At 36.6% G+C, this 19632-nt stretch overlaps 2 protein-coding genes and 1 long non-coding RNA gene across 4 annotated transcripts; 2 read left to right on the forward strand and 1 right to left on the reverse strand.

Annotated features, from left to right (window-relative positions):
* The first annotated feature begins 4335 nt into the window (after positions 1–4335).
* On the forward strand, positions 4336–7462 carry LOC113318438 (probable polygalacturonase). Of its 2 annotated transcripts, none has more exons than XM_026566607.1 (7): positions 4336–4475; positions 4574–4655; positions 4946–5263; positions 5662–5782; positions 5936–6110; positions 6214–6284; positions 6446–7462. In XM_026566607.1, exons 2-7 carry the CDS (start codon positions 4608–4610, stop codon positions 7126–7128), a joined length of 1416 nt encoding a protein of 471 aa, XP_026422392.1. In that variant the 5' UTR covers positions 4336–4475; positions 4574–4607; the 3' UTR covers positions 7129–7462. The 2 variants fall into 2 exon arrangements, with proteins under 2 accessions (XP_026422392.1, XP_026422393.1); XM_026566608.1 differs by having other exon boundaries at positions 4580–4655.
* A 1313-nt stretch (positions 7463–8775) lies between these two features.
* On the reverse strand, positions 8776–10835 carry LOC113318764 (ubiquitin-conjugating enzyme E2 20-like). Its single transcript, XM_026567005.1, has 6 exons — positions 10554–10835; positions 9967–9994; positions 9647–9874; positions 9416–9479; positions 9261–9320; positions 8776–9111 (listed from the first exon to the last, which is right to left on the reverse strand). Exons 1-6 carry the CDS (start codon positions 10706–10708, stop codon positions 9065–9067), a joined length of 582 nt encoding a protein of 193 aa, XP_026422790.1. The 5' UTR covers positions 10709–10835; the 3' UTR covers positions 8776–9064.
* Positions 10836–17341: 6506 nt separating this feature from the next.
* Positions 17342–19215, forward strand: LOC113316992. The gene is made up of 2 exons (XR_003343171.1): positions 17342–17558; positions 17694–19215. It is a non-coding gene; the product is annotated as an uncharacterized LOC113316992 (long non-coding RNA).
* Positions 19216–19632: the final 417 nt, after the last annotated feature.

A 19632-nucleotide genomic window follows, 5' to 3' on the forward strand; every position in this document is an offset into this window, starting at 1 on the left:
AGACTGATATATAGAGAGAACTGAGTTCTTGAGTCTCTGATTCTCTGAAGTCTGAAAGTGAACTCCATTAATCAGTGAACATGGAACACCGAACAACACCTCTCGATCCAGAAGAAGAAGGAGAAAAAGTCAGTGATTTCAATGATTTGATTTGTGTAAGTTTTTTACTTTTTTGCTTTTTTCTTCTCCAATTTTAATCCTAGGACTATGGATTTCTATATGAAGTCGAGTTCTGGATGATCCTAGGACTTTTGATTAATTTAATTTAGGGTTTCAGTTTCACAGGGTAAGTTATCAATCACATCAGGGAGAAGACGAAGGGAAAGGATTCAAGGAAGAAGCTGAAGGAAACCCATTAAGGTACTTTGTATTTCTTTAGGCTTTTTATAATTTTTTTAATTAATACTGTTTGAGTGTTCTTTTAACTTCTTTTAGATCTTTGGAGCTAACCAATTTTGTTGTTTTCAGTTTTTAATTTTATGATGTTTTGAGTTTTTAATTTTATGATGGTTGAAATGTTTCTCATATTTGTTTGTGTAAAAAGTTACACAACTTTCATTCTTTCACATTAAGATGCATATATAGTGCTTCCTACTTAATCTAGCAGCTTGCTTGTGTAATGTGTGTGTGATAGTAATTATGGGCTATGCCCTTTACTTCATAAGTTGTTCGATGAATCAAATGTGTCTAAATTTTATCTCAATGCTCCTTGAATTGCTATGCTGCATACTCAGTTTTGAGTAATTTTTGCTGTATCTTTTTGTTATCATTAAAAGTCTTTTCTCTTGTCAGTGATGGAAATATGGCGCCATTTCACTCGGAGAAATGTTGAAGAAGCCACTTGCAACTATTGTGGAAGGACTTATAGGGATAACATGTTCAGAAATGGAACTTCTACCTTGTGGAAGCACTTTAAAAGATGCCCCAACAATCCTAATCATAACAGAGCTCACATAAATAATGCTTAGAATTTGTAACTTATGCAGTTATGCTTAATGAAATTATGCTTAGAACTTATGCAGTTATGCTTAGAACAATGTCCAGTTCTTATTTTTTATAACAGAGCTCAATGCTCCTTGAACAATGTCCAGTTATGAAGTTATTATTTCTTCTTCATTTTATTAGTATGGAATATGGATGGATCAAGTTTCTTATTTAATTTTTCAGTTGAGTTCTTATTTATTTTTTCAGCACTTAAATTTGTTTTCTCAGTGATAAGCTGGCATGGATGAATCAAGCCAAGCTCATGGAACAGATACCCCTACACCTACAACTGCTACACCTACCACTACCACAGATACAATTGTTGGATCCTCAATCCAACTAACAAATGAAGCAGCACAACCAGAGACAGCAACAGTAGATGTAGAAGCTACTTCTACTCAAATGGGTGGTAAGATAACTTCTAACATTTGGAATCATTTCAAGAGGTTGAATGTTCAAGATGCTGGATGCAATTACTGCAAGAAGGTGATAAAGGCTCATACTGGAAAGAATGGTGCAAGTGGAATGTGGAAGCACTTCAACAGATGCAAGCAGAATCCTAACAAGCCAAAGCCAAAAGGACAACAAACTCTGACATTAAATCCTGCACAACTGGGTGAGGATGAAGGTCAGTTAGTCTCTACTATTTTCAGTCAAGAGAAATGTAAAAGGGCAGTTGTTGAATTTATTATAATTGATGAGATGTCATTTAGAGCAGTTGAGGGTGAAGGTTTTAGGAGAATGATGCATGTCTTAGAGCCTAAATTTGTTGTGCCAAGTAGAATAACTATTTATAGATGTTTATTAGACATGTATGTATTAGAGAAAGAAAAGTTGAAAAATTACTTCAAGTCAACCAAGCAGAGGGTTAGTTTGACAACAGACACATGGACTTCACCAAACAATTTCAACTACATCTGTGTAACAGTTCACTTTATTGATCAGCAGTGGAAGTATCAAAAGAGAATTATTATGTTTTGTGAGGTTAGTGGTCACAGAGGAATTGACATTGGTGAGATGTTAGAGAAGTGTTTGTCAGATTGGGAGCTTAAAGATGTGTTTACTGTCACTTTGGATAATGTGAGTGCCAACAAGGTAGCAATGGATTATTTGAAGATTAGTATTGTTTCAAATACAAGGGCAGAAGAGAGAGCTAAGTACTTGCATGTAAGTATATGTATTTGAATATGACTTGTTATTTTTTTTACTTTCTAACTTAGGATTATGTTTATTAGTTTTGTTAAAATATCTAATACTTGTTTGAATTCACCTTTTCAGGTAAGGTGTGCAGCTCATGTACTTGCAATTGTGGTAAAAGATGTTGTGAGGGTCTACAACAAATCAATTGCAAGAATCAGGTCAGTTGTCAAGTATATAAAAGGTTCTACATCTAGGTTGGCTAAGCTTAAGCGTTGTGCAAAATTAGTTGGAATAGAGTCTAAGGTAACATTGATATTAGATGTTAAGACTAGGTGGAACAACACATTCTTGATGCTACAGGCTGCAGAAGTCTTAGAAAAAGCATTTATTAGGTTAGAAAGGTATGACAAGGAATATCGACAGTTGTTTTATTACCCAAAACAGAGTAAGAAAGATCCACCTGATGCTAATGATTTTGATATTGATGTTAATGTTGGTGAAGAAGAAGAAGAATTTAGTGAAGAAGAACAAGAAGAAGTTGAGGTGACAGGGAAGAAAAAGAAGACACAAAAGAAGAAGAAGAAGGTAGTAGTGAGGAAACCTGCTCCATGTGAAGAGGACTGGATCTTTTCCAGAGGCCTTGTCAAATGTTTGAAAGTATTCTTTGATGCCACTGTTACATTTTCAGCCTCAACTAAGGTAACAACAAACACTTTCTTATGGAAATTAGTTATCATATATGAGCAACTAGTTGAGTTTAGAGATAATGTAGATGAAGATCATTTTATTGCTACTATGGCTGGAAAAATGTTTAAGAAGTATAACAAATATTGGGGTGATTATGCAAAGATGAACCCTACAACCTTTTTTGCCATGTTGTTGGATCCTAGAGAGAAAGAAAAAGGACTACAATTTGCTCTTGAGCTCTTGTATGGGAAAAATTCTTCTAAGGTTGAATCTGTTATGAATCTTGTTAAGTTGGATTTTAAGATTCTATTTGAAGAATATAAGGATGCCTATTCAGTTCATGAGGAGGAGTCAAGTAGTTCTATCCAGGGACAAGCCAAAGCAGTGGTAAGTAAACCAGTGGCAGGGCCAAGTCGTATGAAAGAGTTGATGTCAAAGAGTAAGAGGTTCAAGAAAATCCCAAATGATGATGAGGGAAAAACAGAGTTGGATAAATATTTCATTGACGAGTATGAAGAAGGTGAAGGAGAAGATGATGATGAGGAGTTTGACTTATTGGGTTGGTGGAAGACCAACAGTACAAAGTATAAGATACTTGGACATATGGCTAAGGACATATTAGCCATTCCTGTGTCTTCTTTTGCCTCTGAGTCTGCTTTTAGCACAGGGAAGCGAGTCTTAAGTCCTTGTAGAAGCTCTTTATCTACAAGGACAGTTGAGGCATTGCTTTGCGCACAAAGCTGGCTAAGGAAGCCAATACAACTTGATCTTCTATCTGATTACATACCAGATGATGATGTTGAAGTTGAAGAAGGTAACATATTACATTATTACTTGTGTTTGGCAGTAATAGATATAGTCTAATAGTTACTAACTGCTATTATTTTTTTTTGCAGCGTTACTTGGTCCTATCAACACTGATGACACCACAAGTGCTGCTGACATGGATTAGAAGATCAAGATTCAAGACTACTGCAGCACTAGCTGCACTACTAGTTGTTCTTTTTTCAGATTTTCTCATTTTCAAGACTTAGTGTGTGTGTCTGTGGCTACTGTTACTTTTTTTTCCATATTTTCAAGACATTGTTTGTTTGGTTTGTTAGTAATATTGCTACTTATTAGTTGCTGCTTTGAATGAAAATTTGTTATATAGAAAAAACAGGTAAAAAACAGGTAAAAGAAAAAGCAGTCAGTTTTTTCGCTGAAAAGGTACCGATTGGTACCGATCCCGTACCGGTCCCGGACCGAAACCGAATGATACCGGAACCGAGGTACACGGTACCGGTCCAAAAATTCAGTACCGACCTCTGGGAGTACAGGTACTCGGCCTCGGCAAGAACCGAGCCGAACCGTACCGTGTGCACCCTTACTTATGATCAAAACACATTATCTCTCATGGAAACAAAATTAACCACTTTCTTTAGATAGGTGGGCTTTTAGTATGTTACAAGGATATTATTGTCATTTAAAATAAAAAATGGGGTGGAAAAATAGAGAATGTTGAGTCGGAGTAGATCTACAAAACTATACATGTTTTCAGCTCTAAAAACTCTTCACCTTCTCTCTCTCCAGATTTTGAGAGAGAGGTGTGGAAATGTTCTTCTTAATCACTTGATAAATTACACAGAGAAAAAAAGTAGAAGAAGCAGAAATTAGTATTACTGGTAATGGATGTTAATTGCGTTATTAATCATTTCATTCATATCATTTGATTGATTATTATTTTTTTCTGAATTCAATTTGATGTTTATATTGATTTTAGTTTCAGTTGTTTGTTGAAATTACTAGCTGAAAAGATGATGAGAAGAAGAAGATCAATAAATACTATCGTGACAACAAGGCTAGTAAGTACGTTGTTTTATTTCATTTTATAAAAGAGATTCAATTTTTATATCTCAATTGTCATTTCTGATTGTTTAATCATGATTCCCATAAATTCCGAAGCTTCGGTTTTTATGTGTGTTTGGTAGATTCCAAGAATGAGTGTTTGTGAATTTGCTATTTATGAGTGTGTATTCTTTTATGTCTAGATTGATTCAATTGAGTCATTTCTTAATGTGTAATTATAGTTTTTTGTTTGCTTAGAATTCAATCTTGTGGTTGTCTTATACTTACTTTTTCTCTTGAACTATAGGTGAAATTTCTATTGCTTCTAGCACTTGGTAACATTATTGGGATTAATGGAGAACGGGATGACGGGCACTGCAAGCTGAGTACGGCTTTAGTGCCAAGACCTCACAGTGTGTCTATCTTGGAGTTTGGAGCAGTTGGGGATGGAAAAACACTGAATACTATTGCTTTTCAAAATGCCATCTTTTATGCCAAGTCGTTTGCTGATAAGGGTGGTGCTCAACTTTATGTACCATCTGGGAGATGGCTCACCGGAAGCTTCAATCTTACTAGCCACCTAACACTCTTCTTGGAAAGAGGTGCCTTCATCCTTGGAACTCAGGTCTTTATCTTATTCTAGTTCACAAGTTCTCCCTTTTGCTTTTATTTGTTTTCCACCATTCATCGAATGAGTAGTACCATGTGACGTTATAAGATTCCATTCATAGTGGCAATACTTGGCTACTCCACAGTAATTTTTGTGATGTTTTTCTTGCACGGGTAATTTTCTCAACCTCAAGGGTACACACTAAAACAGTGATTCCCCTAATATGTGGGTATGGGATTGACAATAAAACAAACTATGTTCCTCTATAATTAATTCCAAGTATGCCACACAATTAAATGGTTAGCCATCTCTTCTGATGACTTTGTTTCTGGTTAAGCTGGTCTCTAAGTTTCATATCACTATGAGCAAGCACATCTGTTGCTTATATTCAGTTAATAACCTTGTTCCTGCAGGACCTGTTGCATTGGGGTATTGTTGAGCCATTGCCCTCATATGGTCGAGGAGTTGAACTTCCAGGCGGTAAATATACCAGCTTGATAACGGGATACAATTTAACGGATGTGATTATAACAGGCAAGTAATAACATGTCTCTTAATTTCTAGTTTTTCATGATTTAATGGTAATGTATGTTCTTTGTTTTTCTTTTCAACCTCCGTTTTTCTGTGTAATAGCTTATCTTAGCTCGCCTGTCTCACATAAAATGCTTGCAACCATTAACTCCACAGGTGATAACGGAACAATTGATGGCCAAGGTTCTGTTTGGTGGGAATGGTATAATTCACAGTACTTGAATTACAGCCGGCCTCACCTTGTGGAGCTAGTCAACTCCAATGATATTTTAGTCTCGAACTTAACCTTCTTAAACTCTCCTGCTTGGAGCATCCATCCTGTCTATTGCAGGTAATAAGTTTAATTTTCTGCTGGCTACTGAACCATTTTAAATTTATTTTGAGTGGAAAAAGAATTTGACATCTAAGTATCTGTCTGTTTGTCTAAAATGAAGTAATGTACGAATTCATAACATTACAATCCACGCTCCATCTGATTCTCCGTATACGTATGGCATCGTCCCAGGTTTGACTTTTAATATCATTGTTTGATTTGTTATTACGCTCTCGGTTTTGAATTCTGATTGGGTATTAGGAGGAAATTTTTTGGTTTCTATTAGATTATTTTATGCAAAGCTTTACTTTTGTCTGAAATCTTACATGACACACTCTAACTTTTGTTTTCAGATTCTTCTGATAGTGTATGCATTGAGAACTGCACCATTAGTGTTGGTTATGATGCCATTGCGCTCAAGAGTGGTTGGGATCAATACGGCATTGTATATGGTAGACCCACCACAAATGTCCAGATCAGGGATGTTCACCTCGAAGCATCTCTAGGCTCTGGTCTTGCATTCGGGAGTGAAATGTCAGGTGGCATCTCTAACATACGTGCAGAGAACCTTCAGATTCATGACTCATATACCGGGATCAAATTCAAAACTACCAAAGGAAGAGGGGGTTACATGAAAAACATACTCATATCGGACGTGGAGATGGCAAACATTCACAATGCAGTTGAAGCTACAGGTCAGTATGGGTCGCATCCTGATGATAGTTTTGATCCTAAAGCTCTACCATACGTAGGTCTCATTACATTGACCAACATTGTCGGCACAAACATTACTGTCGCTGGAATCCTAGATGGAATTCAAGAATCTCCCTTTACTCCCATCTGTTTTTCCAATCTCTCTTTATCTATGAATACCAATCATTCTTCTTCCACATATTGGGATTGTTCATATGTTTTTGGATATTCTCAATCCGTCTTCCCCGAACCATGCCCGAACCTCCAGAACCCATACTCGCATTTTACTTCCGCTTGTTTTTCATTTATTCAGCTTGGTTCTCGTGCTGCCGAAGTGTTGTGAGATCATATCACCATCATTCATTCAATCCCTTTGTACAATGAGATAGTCTCAAATTCAACTTCCAAAAAAAAGAAAAAGAAATACAGATATCATTCAATACTTGTTTCCTTGGAACTTCAGTTTCTTCATGTGTACAGCCTCATTTCTTCATTGTTGTGTAATGAAAGTTTTGGTAGTGTTAGAGTAAATGAACCCTTGAAAGACTATGTGAGATTTGAGTTCATTGCTTTTGTTTATTTATTTTTTTATAATTTAAATTGTAATTCAAAGAATGATGGTAATAATAAAAGAAGAAAAGATCAGAGTTGAACTGGGTTTTTTCTGCTTTTGCCCTCGGTATCTAGTGTAAAATTGTATGCGTTCAATTGATTTCGTTATTGGCGGATTTCTGTGAAACTTCTACTAATTTCGGAATTTGATTCAACTACTGTGGTATACTGTTAATGCTTGCTTATAAAAGGATTAAAAAGCATCCATTTCGATTGAAAATGATCCATGGGTTCCAAATTTGATGCGCTGAAAGGAGTTGTTTTAGTCTCATGGCTTTTAAATCTTTAAGAAAGCTTATGCGGCAGGAATATGTTCAGAAGCATCTTAGAGTCCTGCACATGTGCGTCGAGTGCATTATTCACTTGTGAAAAGAATGACAGGTCTTTGTCGAGATGATGATGATTCAAAGACTAAATGCTGAGAAGATGATACACTGGATCCCAGAAATTACTATGGCTGCTAGGATAATTCAACGTTCAGTCACAGGGAAGGATTAAAAGACAAATGTTTGCAGTGGAAATTTTTTTAATATCTGCTCATGTACACAAAAGAAAATTGTGGTCAAGTAGTTGCATAAATAGTCCTAAACCTCTTATTCTTAGTAGCTTCTATAACTTGGAAACACAGTGCAAGTTCTCCACTGATTGAGAGCTAGAATATTCGAACTTTAACTAGGTGGTTTGACCGGAGGCAATCGGGAGAACATTTATGATCATGATTCTTGCGCTACAATAGAGTTGTAATTGAAATGATGCAACAATCTATAGTTATACAAATCAAAACTAAGTTCAGGATTTCCCTTGTCAAAAGCTTAGGAGATTCAAGCTGTCTTCTACACCAGTTGGCCGTCCAAAGGCGGATAGTTCCTCTATCAAAACTGCAGAAAATTACGGAAATCTCGGTCGTTTTTCTCCGTTTTCACTGAAAGAACACTTGTATTTGTACTAAGTTTGTACAGAAAGCAACTGTTGGCTGTACACTTGTATTTGTACTGAGTTTGTACAGAAAGCACACTGTTGGTTATACCCCCTCCCCATCCTAATGAAGCTTCTGGAAAATAAACAAGTATTAAGAACACCTTGACAAAGAAGTGTGGCCTAGCGTAGGTGTAATTTTGCTGCAGCCTGCAGCCATAGAGATAACAATGATCAAAGCAGGAAGAAAGCAACTAGGATCAAAACCACTAGAAGCAAGGAATATAAAAGGATAAAAAAGAAGAATTGGTGGGGAAATCATGTGATATAGCTTAAAATAAACACATTATGGTTCCAGTTCACGGGCTTTTCTTCTGAATAGATAGAGTATTAGTGTATATAGAGGAAACCAGAAGTTAGAAGAAAAGAAAAGAGAGTGCACAACATAGTATTACCCAATTGCTGATCAGTAAAATAAACTGAATTTCTTTTATAAATGTGAACTCAGTACACTCTTACACACAGGGAAAAATGAAAATGGAATGTTTGAGAGAAGAAACAAAAAGGGCAATGCAGCATAATCCAAACTGCTAAAAGATCCCTCCATATGAAAAGCTAAGTAGCAGGTGGTATATGTCTTCAGCACCATATATTCTGCGCACAATCCCTCCACATGAAAAGCTAATTAGCAGGTGATTTTTATGTCTTCAGCACCATCTTCCTATATTCTGCACAATCCCTCCATATGAAAGCTAACCAGAAGGTGGTTTGTATGTCTTCAGCACCATCTTCCTGTATTCTGCATATTTGCCCCGAGATCAATAACCAAGTTAGTACCAACACAATGGACCTTCAACAGAAAGGACCTTCAACAGAAACTTGAATGAATTTTAAACAAGAACCCAAAAAGAATATTAGGTTTGTTTGCTAGTCTAAATGTCTAATTACCTTCTTGATTTGTCCAAAGTGCTGCTGCTTGAGTGTTGAGAGGTGAACTTGTGTTTGGTTCTGCAAAAACCAAAGTTCAACCTAGATTAATATACATATAACGTAGATCTTAAGATAGGAGTAAACAGAAACTTAAATATATAAGTAGTAGTCACCTCCAAGCAGACTTTGGATAGATAGCAGTATTGTTCTCACATCATATGCAGATGACCATTTATCCTAAAACCAAAAACAATCATCAAATTCTGATCTAATTTCATCAAACTCAAAGATATAACTCAACCATCTGAAGTACATGCCCTAGTAGCAACATTATACTCATGTTAACATTATTCAAACAGTAAAAGAATGACAAGTTGTTTGTGCAGCACATGGTAATAATGTACCTGTAATATGTCCAAACAAATGTTCCCACACATATCCACATTAGGATGAAAACACATTGTTTCGAATTTCACTTTGGGAGATTTGAATGGGTAATCAACAGGGAATTGAAGAGAGAGTTTGTATTCGGTCCCTTCGAATGCAGTGTCCTTGCTTCCACAAATTGTTCCTTTCCAAATGAATATGTTGTCTTCCTCCGGGAAAGCAGATATCCCTGGAGCTCCACTCATCTGATATGTCAAAAAATAAACGGATGAGCTTTACAATATTGTTAATCGCAAGACTTATGAAGAGAAATGAGTAAAAAGAAGACTGATCTTACCATTAAAGACATCAGTTCAGATTGCAACCTGTTTTCAAGAAATCAGCAATATGATTATATTAGACAATCAGCATTATTATACAATAATTGAATTAATCCCTCACTCATCCAACAACAATAAGATAAGATATAAGATTCATTCAAAACCCAAAATCTCAATGGTGGTGGTGGTGCGCGGCTGGTTTTCGTAGTGGTAAGGGGTGGGTGACAATTGGGTCTGCTTCGACCACCAACACTCACAACCACCCCCCATCGCCACGAATCAACACATGAAAGGCTACTCGGGTATAAACCTAGTTGGAAAAAGAACAAACCAAACAAGTAATCGGAAACATAAAACCCCATACTGGATGGATTCACCGGAGAGATCAATTGAAGAATCCCCAAAATTTTAGAATACCTAAATTGTTTTAATTCTCTAGCAGATGCAATTGAAAAATCCAAATTTTTGAAAACCCTAATTTCAGTAGGATCCGATTGTGGAATCCAAAATAAATTTTAAAACCCTAATTCACAAAAACAAAAATCGAAGGAACTTACTGAAAACGATAGAAATAGAATCCCTAGTTTGGATGAGAAATTTATACCTTTTGAGAACAGATTGTGTATCGACCGTCTTGGTTAAAGAAACAGGTTGTTTAGAAGAAGCAGCCGTAACAGTAGTTGTAGGAGCCGCCATTGCAGAAGGTGTATTATCTTGAGTTTCAGAATACTGATGATGGTTGATGGTAGCAGTAGTCATCTTTTTTACCGAGATCTAGAGAATAGGGGTTTTTGAAGAACCAGACTGGGAAAGATCTCCGAGAAACCCTAGAGGAAGAGAGAGAGACAGATAGAGAGGGCGAAATGAGATTTAGAGGTGTAAAACTGGTGAATAGGAGGAGTGATTTAAAGGGAGGGATTCAAAGAATTTGAACGTTGTGAATCTTCACACACCCAACGGCTAGTTATTATTCGTTTCAAAAAAGAAAGTTACCATTAAGAGATTCCTTTAATACCATTTATTTATTACCTTATGTTTTTGTACTTGCTCATTTGATTTCTAAGCCAATCCGATCTGATCGATTAGTCTCTAACACGACTTTGAATGAAAAGTGGTAGATTATTCGTGCAGGGTCACACAATGATCACTAGGGGTGATTATGGACCAGAGCTGCAAACGGGTGGGCCGGGGCTGGCTTATTACGGGTTACACGGGTACGGGTTATAGGGGCCAAAATTTGCGGGTTATTATTCTTCAAGGGTAGTTATTTCTTCAACCAGCGCCCGTAGCGGGTAAAACTTGCGGGCTTATGTGTTAGCCCGACTTGATCAATTAAAAATAAAATTAAAATTTAATTAAGTTAATTTGTGATCCTGATGTCAATAGCCAGCCATCATCTTCATCAGAAGACAAAAATTATCAAGCACTAAAATCTCAATTCTCCTAGTTCTTTGATTAAGAGCCATAGAACTTCAGTTTCTCCATTGTTCTTCTCTCTTTCTCGGAAATCTTCATAATCAGATCAGGTGATTAAACAAAAATATCAAAAAAACTAAAACAAACCCAGAATCAAATACCAAAAGACAGACATAACCGAGGTATTAAAACCTCGAAGCTATTGAGGAACAAAGGAATTAAAATCCGAATAGCATTTCTATCACCAGAGCCTTCACGACCACAACAACACTTTCTTCAACTTCAATCCCATCATCTAACAACATCACCTTTTTCTTCTCATAGAGCATCATAATCACAGTTCAACCACGAGCTCAAAATGCAGCCATCATCGCCAGCAAAAACTCAGCAGCATCGCAACAAACTTCATCGATTACAGCAGCTAACATCACATACTAGAGCTCCATTCAAACTCGAGACTGAAACCTCAATGGTAGCAGCAAACCACTCCGTCATTCACCACTGCATACTCTGTTAACCTTAGACCCTATCAAGCTTGAAACAACAGTTTATGTTTCATCCTAGTTAATTTGCCCGCATCGCCAATACACCCATAGTTCAAGTCCAAATCTCCAAGCAAATCTATAAATATCACAAAATCTAAATCAATTAAGCAAATCAAATTTCAACAAAAACCCAATTTGTAAAATTGATTCAATTAAGCAAATCTCTATTCAATTTAAACAAATCAATACCTTTGCCAGCAAATCTCTATTCCATTAAATTCAAACTAAAACACCATTTCAAACAAAACCCCCAAATTTAATCGTTGTTGTTGAGAGAATTGAAGCAATTGACTTGAATCTCAATCCCAAAACACCATGGATCCCCTTTCAATTCACGACTTCTTCATCTTATTTTTACTTAATTAACTTTAATAACACCATTATTAACACCAACTGAACATTTTACCTCAACTCTCTGCCCCAATCTCACCACTATCATCTCTAATTCTCCACCAGCCGAAGAACGCAAAAGAAGAGAAGGCGTAGAAGAAAAAAAAGAGAGAAGAAAGAGAATGATGTCTCTTCATTCAGTTTTAGGTTTAGCGTTTTATACCTTAAACGTAGGGATAGGATTAACCCTAGATAATCCAACAGCGAAAATTAAATGTAGTTTATTAATTATTATTATACACGGGTTAACAGGATTACCCGCGGGTTTACGGGTCGGGCACGGGTTAACCCGTTTTCTCACAAGCCACTATTTCTCTAACCCTAACCCGGCTTGTTTATAACCCAGCCGAGCTGGTTATGGGTTTTCACGGGCCGGACACGGGTTAATCCTCGGGTTTCGGCTTGTTTGCCACCTCTATTCTGGACACACCGATTAAAAGCTTGGGAATCCCAGGTAGAGGATCGTGTGGAGTTTGGCCTGCCCGTTTATAATTGGGATCAATTATAAATAATTAAAGTGGGTCCTATTCTCTTTCAGAAATTTATCGGGATGTATTATCGGTATGCTTAGAGCAAGGGCTATGGAATGACTGACTGCCAGAACGAGTGAGAGACTAGCTGAAAGAGTGACTGCCTGACCGTGGGAGAGCAAATTTGTAGACTAAGAGGCAGAATTTCAGCCGCTTGGGGAGAATTTTTTATAAAACTCCAATGGGGCTCTGGTCGGTTGTCAGCCGACGCAAAAATAATTTAAGTTCTTTCACTTCACAATTATAAAGAATAGTATAGTTATAAGAACAAATTCGTTCCGCAAGGGGATATGGGTTGTTATTCGTAATTGAAAACTTAAGTAACCTGGGGGAGATTTTTGATTTAGGTCAAAAATAATTAAACTAATAATAATAACAAAGAATGAATAAAGAGAATCAATAAGTTGAGAATACTGGACAAGGGTTTATCATCAATCATAATACATGCACTTCGACTAAAAACTAGTGTTGTCACTCAATCATTCATTATCAAGAGTCCTAAAGTACCCCATCGAGAGCATACTCCGGTAAATTCCTTATATCATCACATACCATAATGATGAATATGTGAATATTACTCAGCGAACAACCTAATGCAACGTGCTATTAGGTTTAATCCTCCAAGAGCTTTAAGTTCTATGAATTAAACTAATCCATACAATAGAAATACTACGAATAAACTATTTAACATAGGTCAAGCTTCTACTTGCAATCACACAAAGGTTTTGAATACAATTGGTAATCACAATATGCTACTTATGATATGGTTCATCAACAATTACGTATCTCAAAACCCTAGTCTAGCTACAGATATGCATTCATGGTCATTTAATAGCGCTCCTAAACAAACAATCATACAATCATACGCGATAATAAATCGTAGAACAAGACAATAATAATTTGATTGAGATAACAAACCCAATATATTAATTTAGTAGCATGTTTATGATATCCGACTACATCCTTAACCAATATGAGGTGATATTAGCTACTCCTGGATTTCTTAAAACCCATGAAAAATAATAAAGAAAAATTAAATAGCAAACCCTAGAATCGTGATTGTCAATCGCGATTCCAAGCACTAAGAGCAGTTCCTATGGAATGGCCAAACACAAAGTTTGTTCATTTTGATCCCACTATGGGATGAACAAACATGGAAAATGGATGTTCAAACCAACATATCTGTTGGTTTGAACATCGAGTCGAAGGAACAACTGCACGTCTTAGTGAATGACGGGCGTCATCCCCACTAAAATTGCCAAGGTTATCAATATTAACGCGCGTTATAGCTTATGACGCCCGCGTCATTGCTGAAGACGCCAGCGTCTGACTTAATATCGCCAACGGCTACATCTGAACGGTTGCGAAATCTCGTGATCCAACGACTATAATTAATTATTGAACTCTATAAGTACTCCTCATTTCAACTCTAAATTCACACATTCTACACATTCCTCACTCTCATTTCCATTCTTCACTCTCAATTCTTGATTGAACATGTCTCAGCCCCTGTTAATTCGGCGAAATCCGTATTCCAATGAAGAAGATGAATCTATTTGCAGAAACTATGTTTTCTTATTTACTCAGCTTGCTTCGACAAACAATCCATGGGTCAATTTCTGGGCGGCTATTCACGATGGGTTCTGCAGTGACACTCGTAATCCGAGTCATCGTGCTATATGCGACATAGAAAATCGTTTTGGTACAATTAAGAAAGAAGTAAGTGAGTTTGTTGCTTTAACCAAACAAGCAAATCGATATCGACTGAGAGGTGAAACTGATGCTGAGATGGTAACAAGATCTTTGGCTGAATGGAGAAGATGGAAAAATGTGGCTTTTCCTTTCGAAAAATGCTTTGAAATCCTTAAGGTGTTGAACAGTTTCAACCCCTTCTTTGTAGTTGTTGTTCAACCTAGTACTTCTTCTCATCAGTGAAGCTAATGTAAAACGCTTAATTTTAAACATATATATGTTGTACTTTTAAAACTAAAACTACAAATGCAGCAAAATTAAAAATTACAATAATCTCTCTAACGTCCCTCATCTCTAGCTCCGTTGTTGTCTCTATCTACGTTGTTATTATTTTCTGGAGCCAATAATTCAGAAAATCCTGGGGATAGACCTGTGAAATCCCAAGTTGCCAACAAATTAGGCGATTGGAAAGCACTATGTGTACTCGGTCCTCCAAGCATATAAGAGGTTTGTTGTTCTGGTGGACCCGGTGTGTAGCATTCATTTGGGTTGTAGGGCGCAGTTGGATTGTAGGGCGAGAATGATGATGAAATGCGCCTAGGTTCAACCCGAAATGCTTGAGGTTGAGATAAAGGTACAATTTGTGGTGCAATATTGTGCCGTACAGGTGGTGAAAAACTTTGTTGTACCTGTGTATCTCCTACCACTGTTTCTTCACTATCGTGGAATGATCAGTTGCTCCTGGTGGAATCGGAAGACTGTGACTGCCGCCCTCCATCATCATTTACAGTTGGACTCAATCCAAACATTGTGTTCGTGTGCCATATTCGTAGTTGTCCCAAGTGCAGCGCCTCTACTTGCACATTCCGCCAATGCAAATCGTTGAGTTGTCTCCGCAACTGTTTATCAGTGGTAGTGACATTGTAGTAAGAGACTAGCTGAAAGAGTGACTGCCTGACCGTGGGAGAGCAAATTTGTAGACTAAGAGGCAGAATTTCAGCCGCTTGGGGAGAAATTTTTATAAAACTCCAATGGGGCCCTGGTCGGTTGTCATCCAACACAAAAATAATTTAAGTTCTTTCACTTCACAATTATAAATAATAGTATAGTTATAAGAACATATTCGTTCCACAAGGGGATATGGGTTGTTATTCGTAATTGAAAACTTAAGTAATCTGGGGGAGATTTTTGATTTAGGTCTAAAATAATTAAACTAATAATAATAGCAAAGAATGAATAAAGAGAATCAATAAGTTGAGAATACTGGTCAAGGGTTCATCATCAATCATAATACATGCACTTCGACTAAAAACTAGTGTTGTCACTCAATCATTCATTATCAAGAGTCCTAAAGTACCCCATCGAGAGCATACTCCGGTAAATTCCTTATATCATCACATACTATAATGATGAATATGTGAATACTACTCAGCGAACAACCTAATGCAACGTGCTATTAGGTTTAATCCTCCAAGAGCTTAAGTTCTATGAATTAAACTAATCCATACAATAGAAATACTACGAATAAACTATTTAACATAGGTCAAGCTTCTACTTGCAATCACACAAAGGTTTTGAATACAATTGGTAATCACAATATGCTACTTATGATATGGTTCATCAACAATTACGTATCTCAAAACCCTAGTCTAGCTACAGATATGCATTCATGGTCATTTAGTAGCGCTCCTAAACAAACAATCATACAATCATACGCGATAATAAATCGTAGAACAAGACAATAATAATTTGATTGAGATAACAAACCCAATATATTAATTTAGTAGCATGTTTATGATATCCGACTACATCCTTAACCAATATGAGGTGATATTAGCTACTCCTGGATTTCTTAAAACCCATGAAAAATAATAAAGAAGAAATCAAATAGCAAACCCTAGAATCATGATTGTCAATCGCAACTCCAAGCACTAAGAGCAGTTCCTATGGAATGGCCAAACACAAAGTTTGTTCATTTTGATCCCACTATGGGATGAACAAACATGGAAAATGGATGTTCAAACCAACAAATCTGTTGGTTTGAACATCGAGTCGAAGGAACAACCGCGCGTCTTAGTGAATGACGGGCGTCATCCCCACTGACGATGGCGCTCGAAATAAAATCGCCAACGGTATCAATATTAACGCGCGTTATAGCTTATGACGCCCGCGTCATTGCTGAAGATGCCAATGTCTGACTTAATATCGCCAACGGCTACATCTGAACGGTTGCGAAATCTCGTGATCCAACGACTATAATTAATTATTGAACTCTATAAGTACTCCTCATTTCAACTCTAAATTCACACATTCTACACATTCCTCACTCTCATTTCCATTCTTCACTCTCAATTCTTGATTGAACATGTCTCGGTCCCTGTTAATTCGGCGAAATCCGTATACCAATGAAGAAGATGAATCCATTTGCAGAAATTATGTTTTCTTATTTACTCAGCTTGCTTCGCCAAACTATCTGTAGCGATCCTATGTTTTGTTTTCTGTTATTTATTTGTTAAGGCACAATTATTACTAATTGTGTTGCTTTTATCTCCATGTTTGCGGAAAACCAACCATATGGTTGGATATATTTTGTCTGGTATCAATATTCTCTTTCTATTAGGGTGTTAAGTGTCTAGCCTTGTATGCTTGTTTGGAGGTGTAAATTTAGCTCAGCAACGTGTTAGATTTTTACGAAATAGGATCTTTTGAAGTTTAGTCTAGACACGTGGGAATTTTTTATCTTGACACATAGGTTCCTCAAGTTAGGATTCGTTTGGCAAGAGAAGTGAGATATGGTTAAAACTCTCGCACTTATCTCTGGTATTCTCTATCTCAACGCCCGTAGCTTTGAAAATAAAAAAAAAACAGTGAAAAGAGAAAAGGGAGAAGAAAAGAGTGAAATTTGAGTTGAGTTTCTATGTTCAATCTGGAAGGAAGGAAAATTAAGGTTATGAACTCGTCAATTAGTAGGATCTTTTTAGAAAATTGAAGGATAGTTAAAAGGGGTTTCCTTGCATTCTTGGTCGACGATTAACGGTATGAATTCGATCTCGTTTGTATAGCTTTCTCAACTAATTTAATTTGTGTTTAATGATTCTGCAACAAGAGAACTTATATTCAATGATTCAATTACTCCTAATACTACTTAAATTGTCTTAATTGTGTATATAGAACTTAGGGTTTCTTTAGGAGTGGATTTCATCTCTGCCTGCAGCTGAAAAACGATAGGATTAACTAAAGATGGGATTTGTGAAGTATATGATTGTGGAACGCCGAGATTGCGGGTTTCTTATAAGGGTTCTTTTAAAATATCTTGTTGCTGATTCATGTTTAGGGTGGAACTTTGTTTAAGTTTGGAATTAGAGATATTGTACTCTTACAAATCACCGTTATATTTAGGTCTCATAAAGAAATTTGTTGAATTGAAACAATCAATTTCATCTCAGAGTTATTCTATATTGTCAGGTGACATTTTTGGGCATGATTATAGGCAATTCTGGTACTGATCTTGGTTAGGATGACTTTTTGAGAATCATAGCCCTGAGATCAGCATTTTCCAGCGTGACGTTCTATGTTGTTGGGAGATTTATACTTACTGAGATATGCTAGCTTGTATAAAAACCGTTCTACAATCTTGGCAGCGCTGTTTTTCTACGAAATTGACATGAATACATCTTGAATCATCTTTAAGTTCCAACTGATAACTTTTATAGTTTTCGTTAATGTTTCCAGTTTGGTAATGCGTGTTTTGGTGTGATTGGTATAGGCTGTACTTATTGATTATTTCAGTTGGTAGTACTTGTATAGGTCAGTTTTGTTAAAGTCATTATGTTTCCTAACTTAATTTTTGTACACATAAGGTGTGATTCAGATACGCTAAGCAGGCTTCAAAGATTAAGGTGCTAGTTGCGGTTTGAGGTGGGAACTTACAGTACTCTTTTGTAATCATTGATGCTCTTTACAAAACTGTGTTTATGTGATTAATCAAAAACTCATGCATTGTTGAACTTTTCATTCCTTAAAATTCTGTTGATTCTTTAGCCTTTCCATTACTCGGAAAGGACCTGAGTTGTTTGCTTGCCTTTGTGAATGATTTGGGAAATAAGAATTTCCATATATCGTATACGGATACGCTTCTTCCATTATAACTACATGAATTCAGCTTTTACGCTTATGAGGTGTGGAATTTGGCACCAATATAAACTAATAGGCGTGTAAGGAATTGGTCGACACCAGTATATACATTGTTTGAAGAAGAAGCTTGTCCATGTACATGATTGTTTAATTATGTGAATCAAAGGTGTTATTAACCTTTGGAAAATTTGCATTCTTTTCTAAAGCTCAACTTTGATGATTATTTTTGAGTAGTGTAAGTATCCATTGGGCTTGTTAGCTCACTCTTTCCACCTCCTTTTAGTGACAGGTAACATTGATGTAAGTGGTGTTGATTCGGCCGAGGGAGAAATTGACTTTTGGGTCGTTTAAGTGGTCTTAACTTATGTCCTTGATAGATAGTTGCTGACCTCAGTAGTACTGTGCAGTCTATGTAACTTTCTGAAGGTGTCTTTTCTTTGAGTTTTTTTATTGTAAGTAAAACTCTAACTCCTGAATGTGTATTTGTATATTACCAAACAACACACTTGTATATTAGATAGTATGTATAATATAAAAAGCCTAGTTTATGTTCTTGGTTCGTCTCGGATATGTTTAGATCAATTTAATATGGTTTTGGTTGAGTGTCCTAATTACCCTTTTGGGAAAAAGGGGCGCTACACTATCCACGGGTCAATTTCTGGGGGTTATTCACGATGGGTTCTGCAGTGACACTCGTAATCCGAGTCGTCGTGCTATATGCGACATAGAAAATCGTTTTGGTGCAATTAAGAAAGAAGTGAGTTTGTTGCTTTAACCAAACAAGCAAATCGATATCGACTGAGAGGTGAAACTGATGCTGAGATGGTAACAAGATCTTTGGCTGAATGGCGAAGATGGAAAAATGTGGCTTTTCCTTTCGAAAAATGTTTTGAAATCCTTAAGGTGTTGAACAGTTTCAACCCCTTCTTTGTAGTTGTTCAACCTAGTACTTCTTCTCATCAGTGAAGCTAATGTA

This window comes from Papaver somniferum, chromosome 10, assembly GCF_003573695.1.
Source record: "Papaver somniferum cultivar HN1 chromosome 10, ASM357369v1, whole genome shotgun sequence".
In the NCBI taxonomy this organism is placed as follows: domain Eukaryota; kingdom Viridiplantae; phylum Streptophyta; class Magnoliopsida; order Ranunculales; family Papaveraceae; genus Papaver; species Papaver somniferum.

Coding starts and splice junctions, on each gene's coding strand:
- LOC113318438 (XM_026566607.1), top strand. CDS start 4,608: ATGATGAGAAGAAGAAGATCAATAAATACTATCGTGACAACAAGGCTA. Junction 5,783..5,935: donor AACGGATGTGATTATAACAG/GCAAGTAATAAC, acceptor TTAACTCCACAG/GTGATAACGGAACAATTGAT. Junction 6,285..6,445: donor TACGTATGGCATCGTCCCAG/GTTTGACTTTTA, acceptor TTTTGTTTTCAG/ATTCTTCTGATAGTGTATGC.
- LOC113318764 (XM_026567005.1), bottom strand. CDS start 10,708: ATGACTACTGCTACCATCAACCATCATCAGTATTCTGAAACTCAAGAT. Junction 9,995..10,553: donor ACACAATCTGTTCTCAAAAG/GTATAAATTTCT, acceptor TCTTGAAAACAG/GTTGCAATCTGAACTGATGT. Junction 9,112..9,260: donor ACTTTGGACAAATCAAGAAG/GTAATTAGACAT, acceptor GCAAATATGCAG/AATACAGGAAGATGGTGCTG.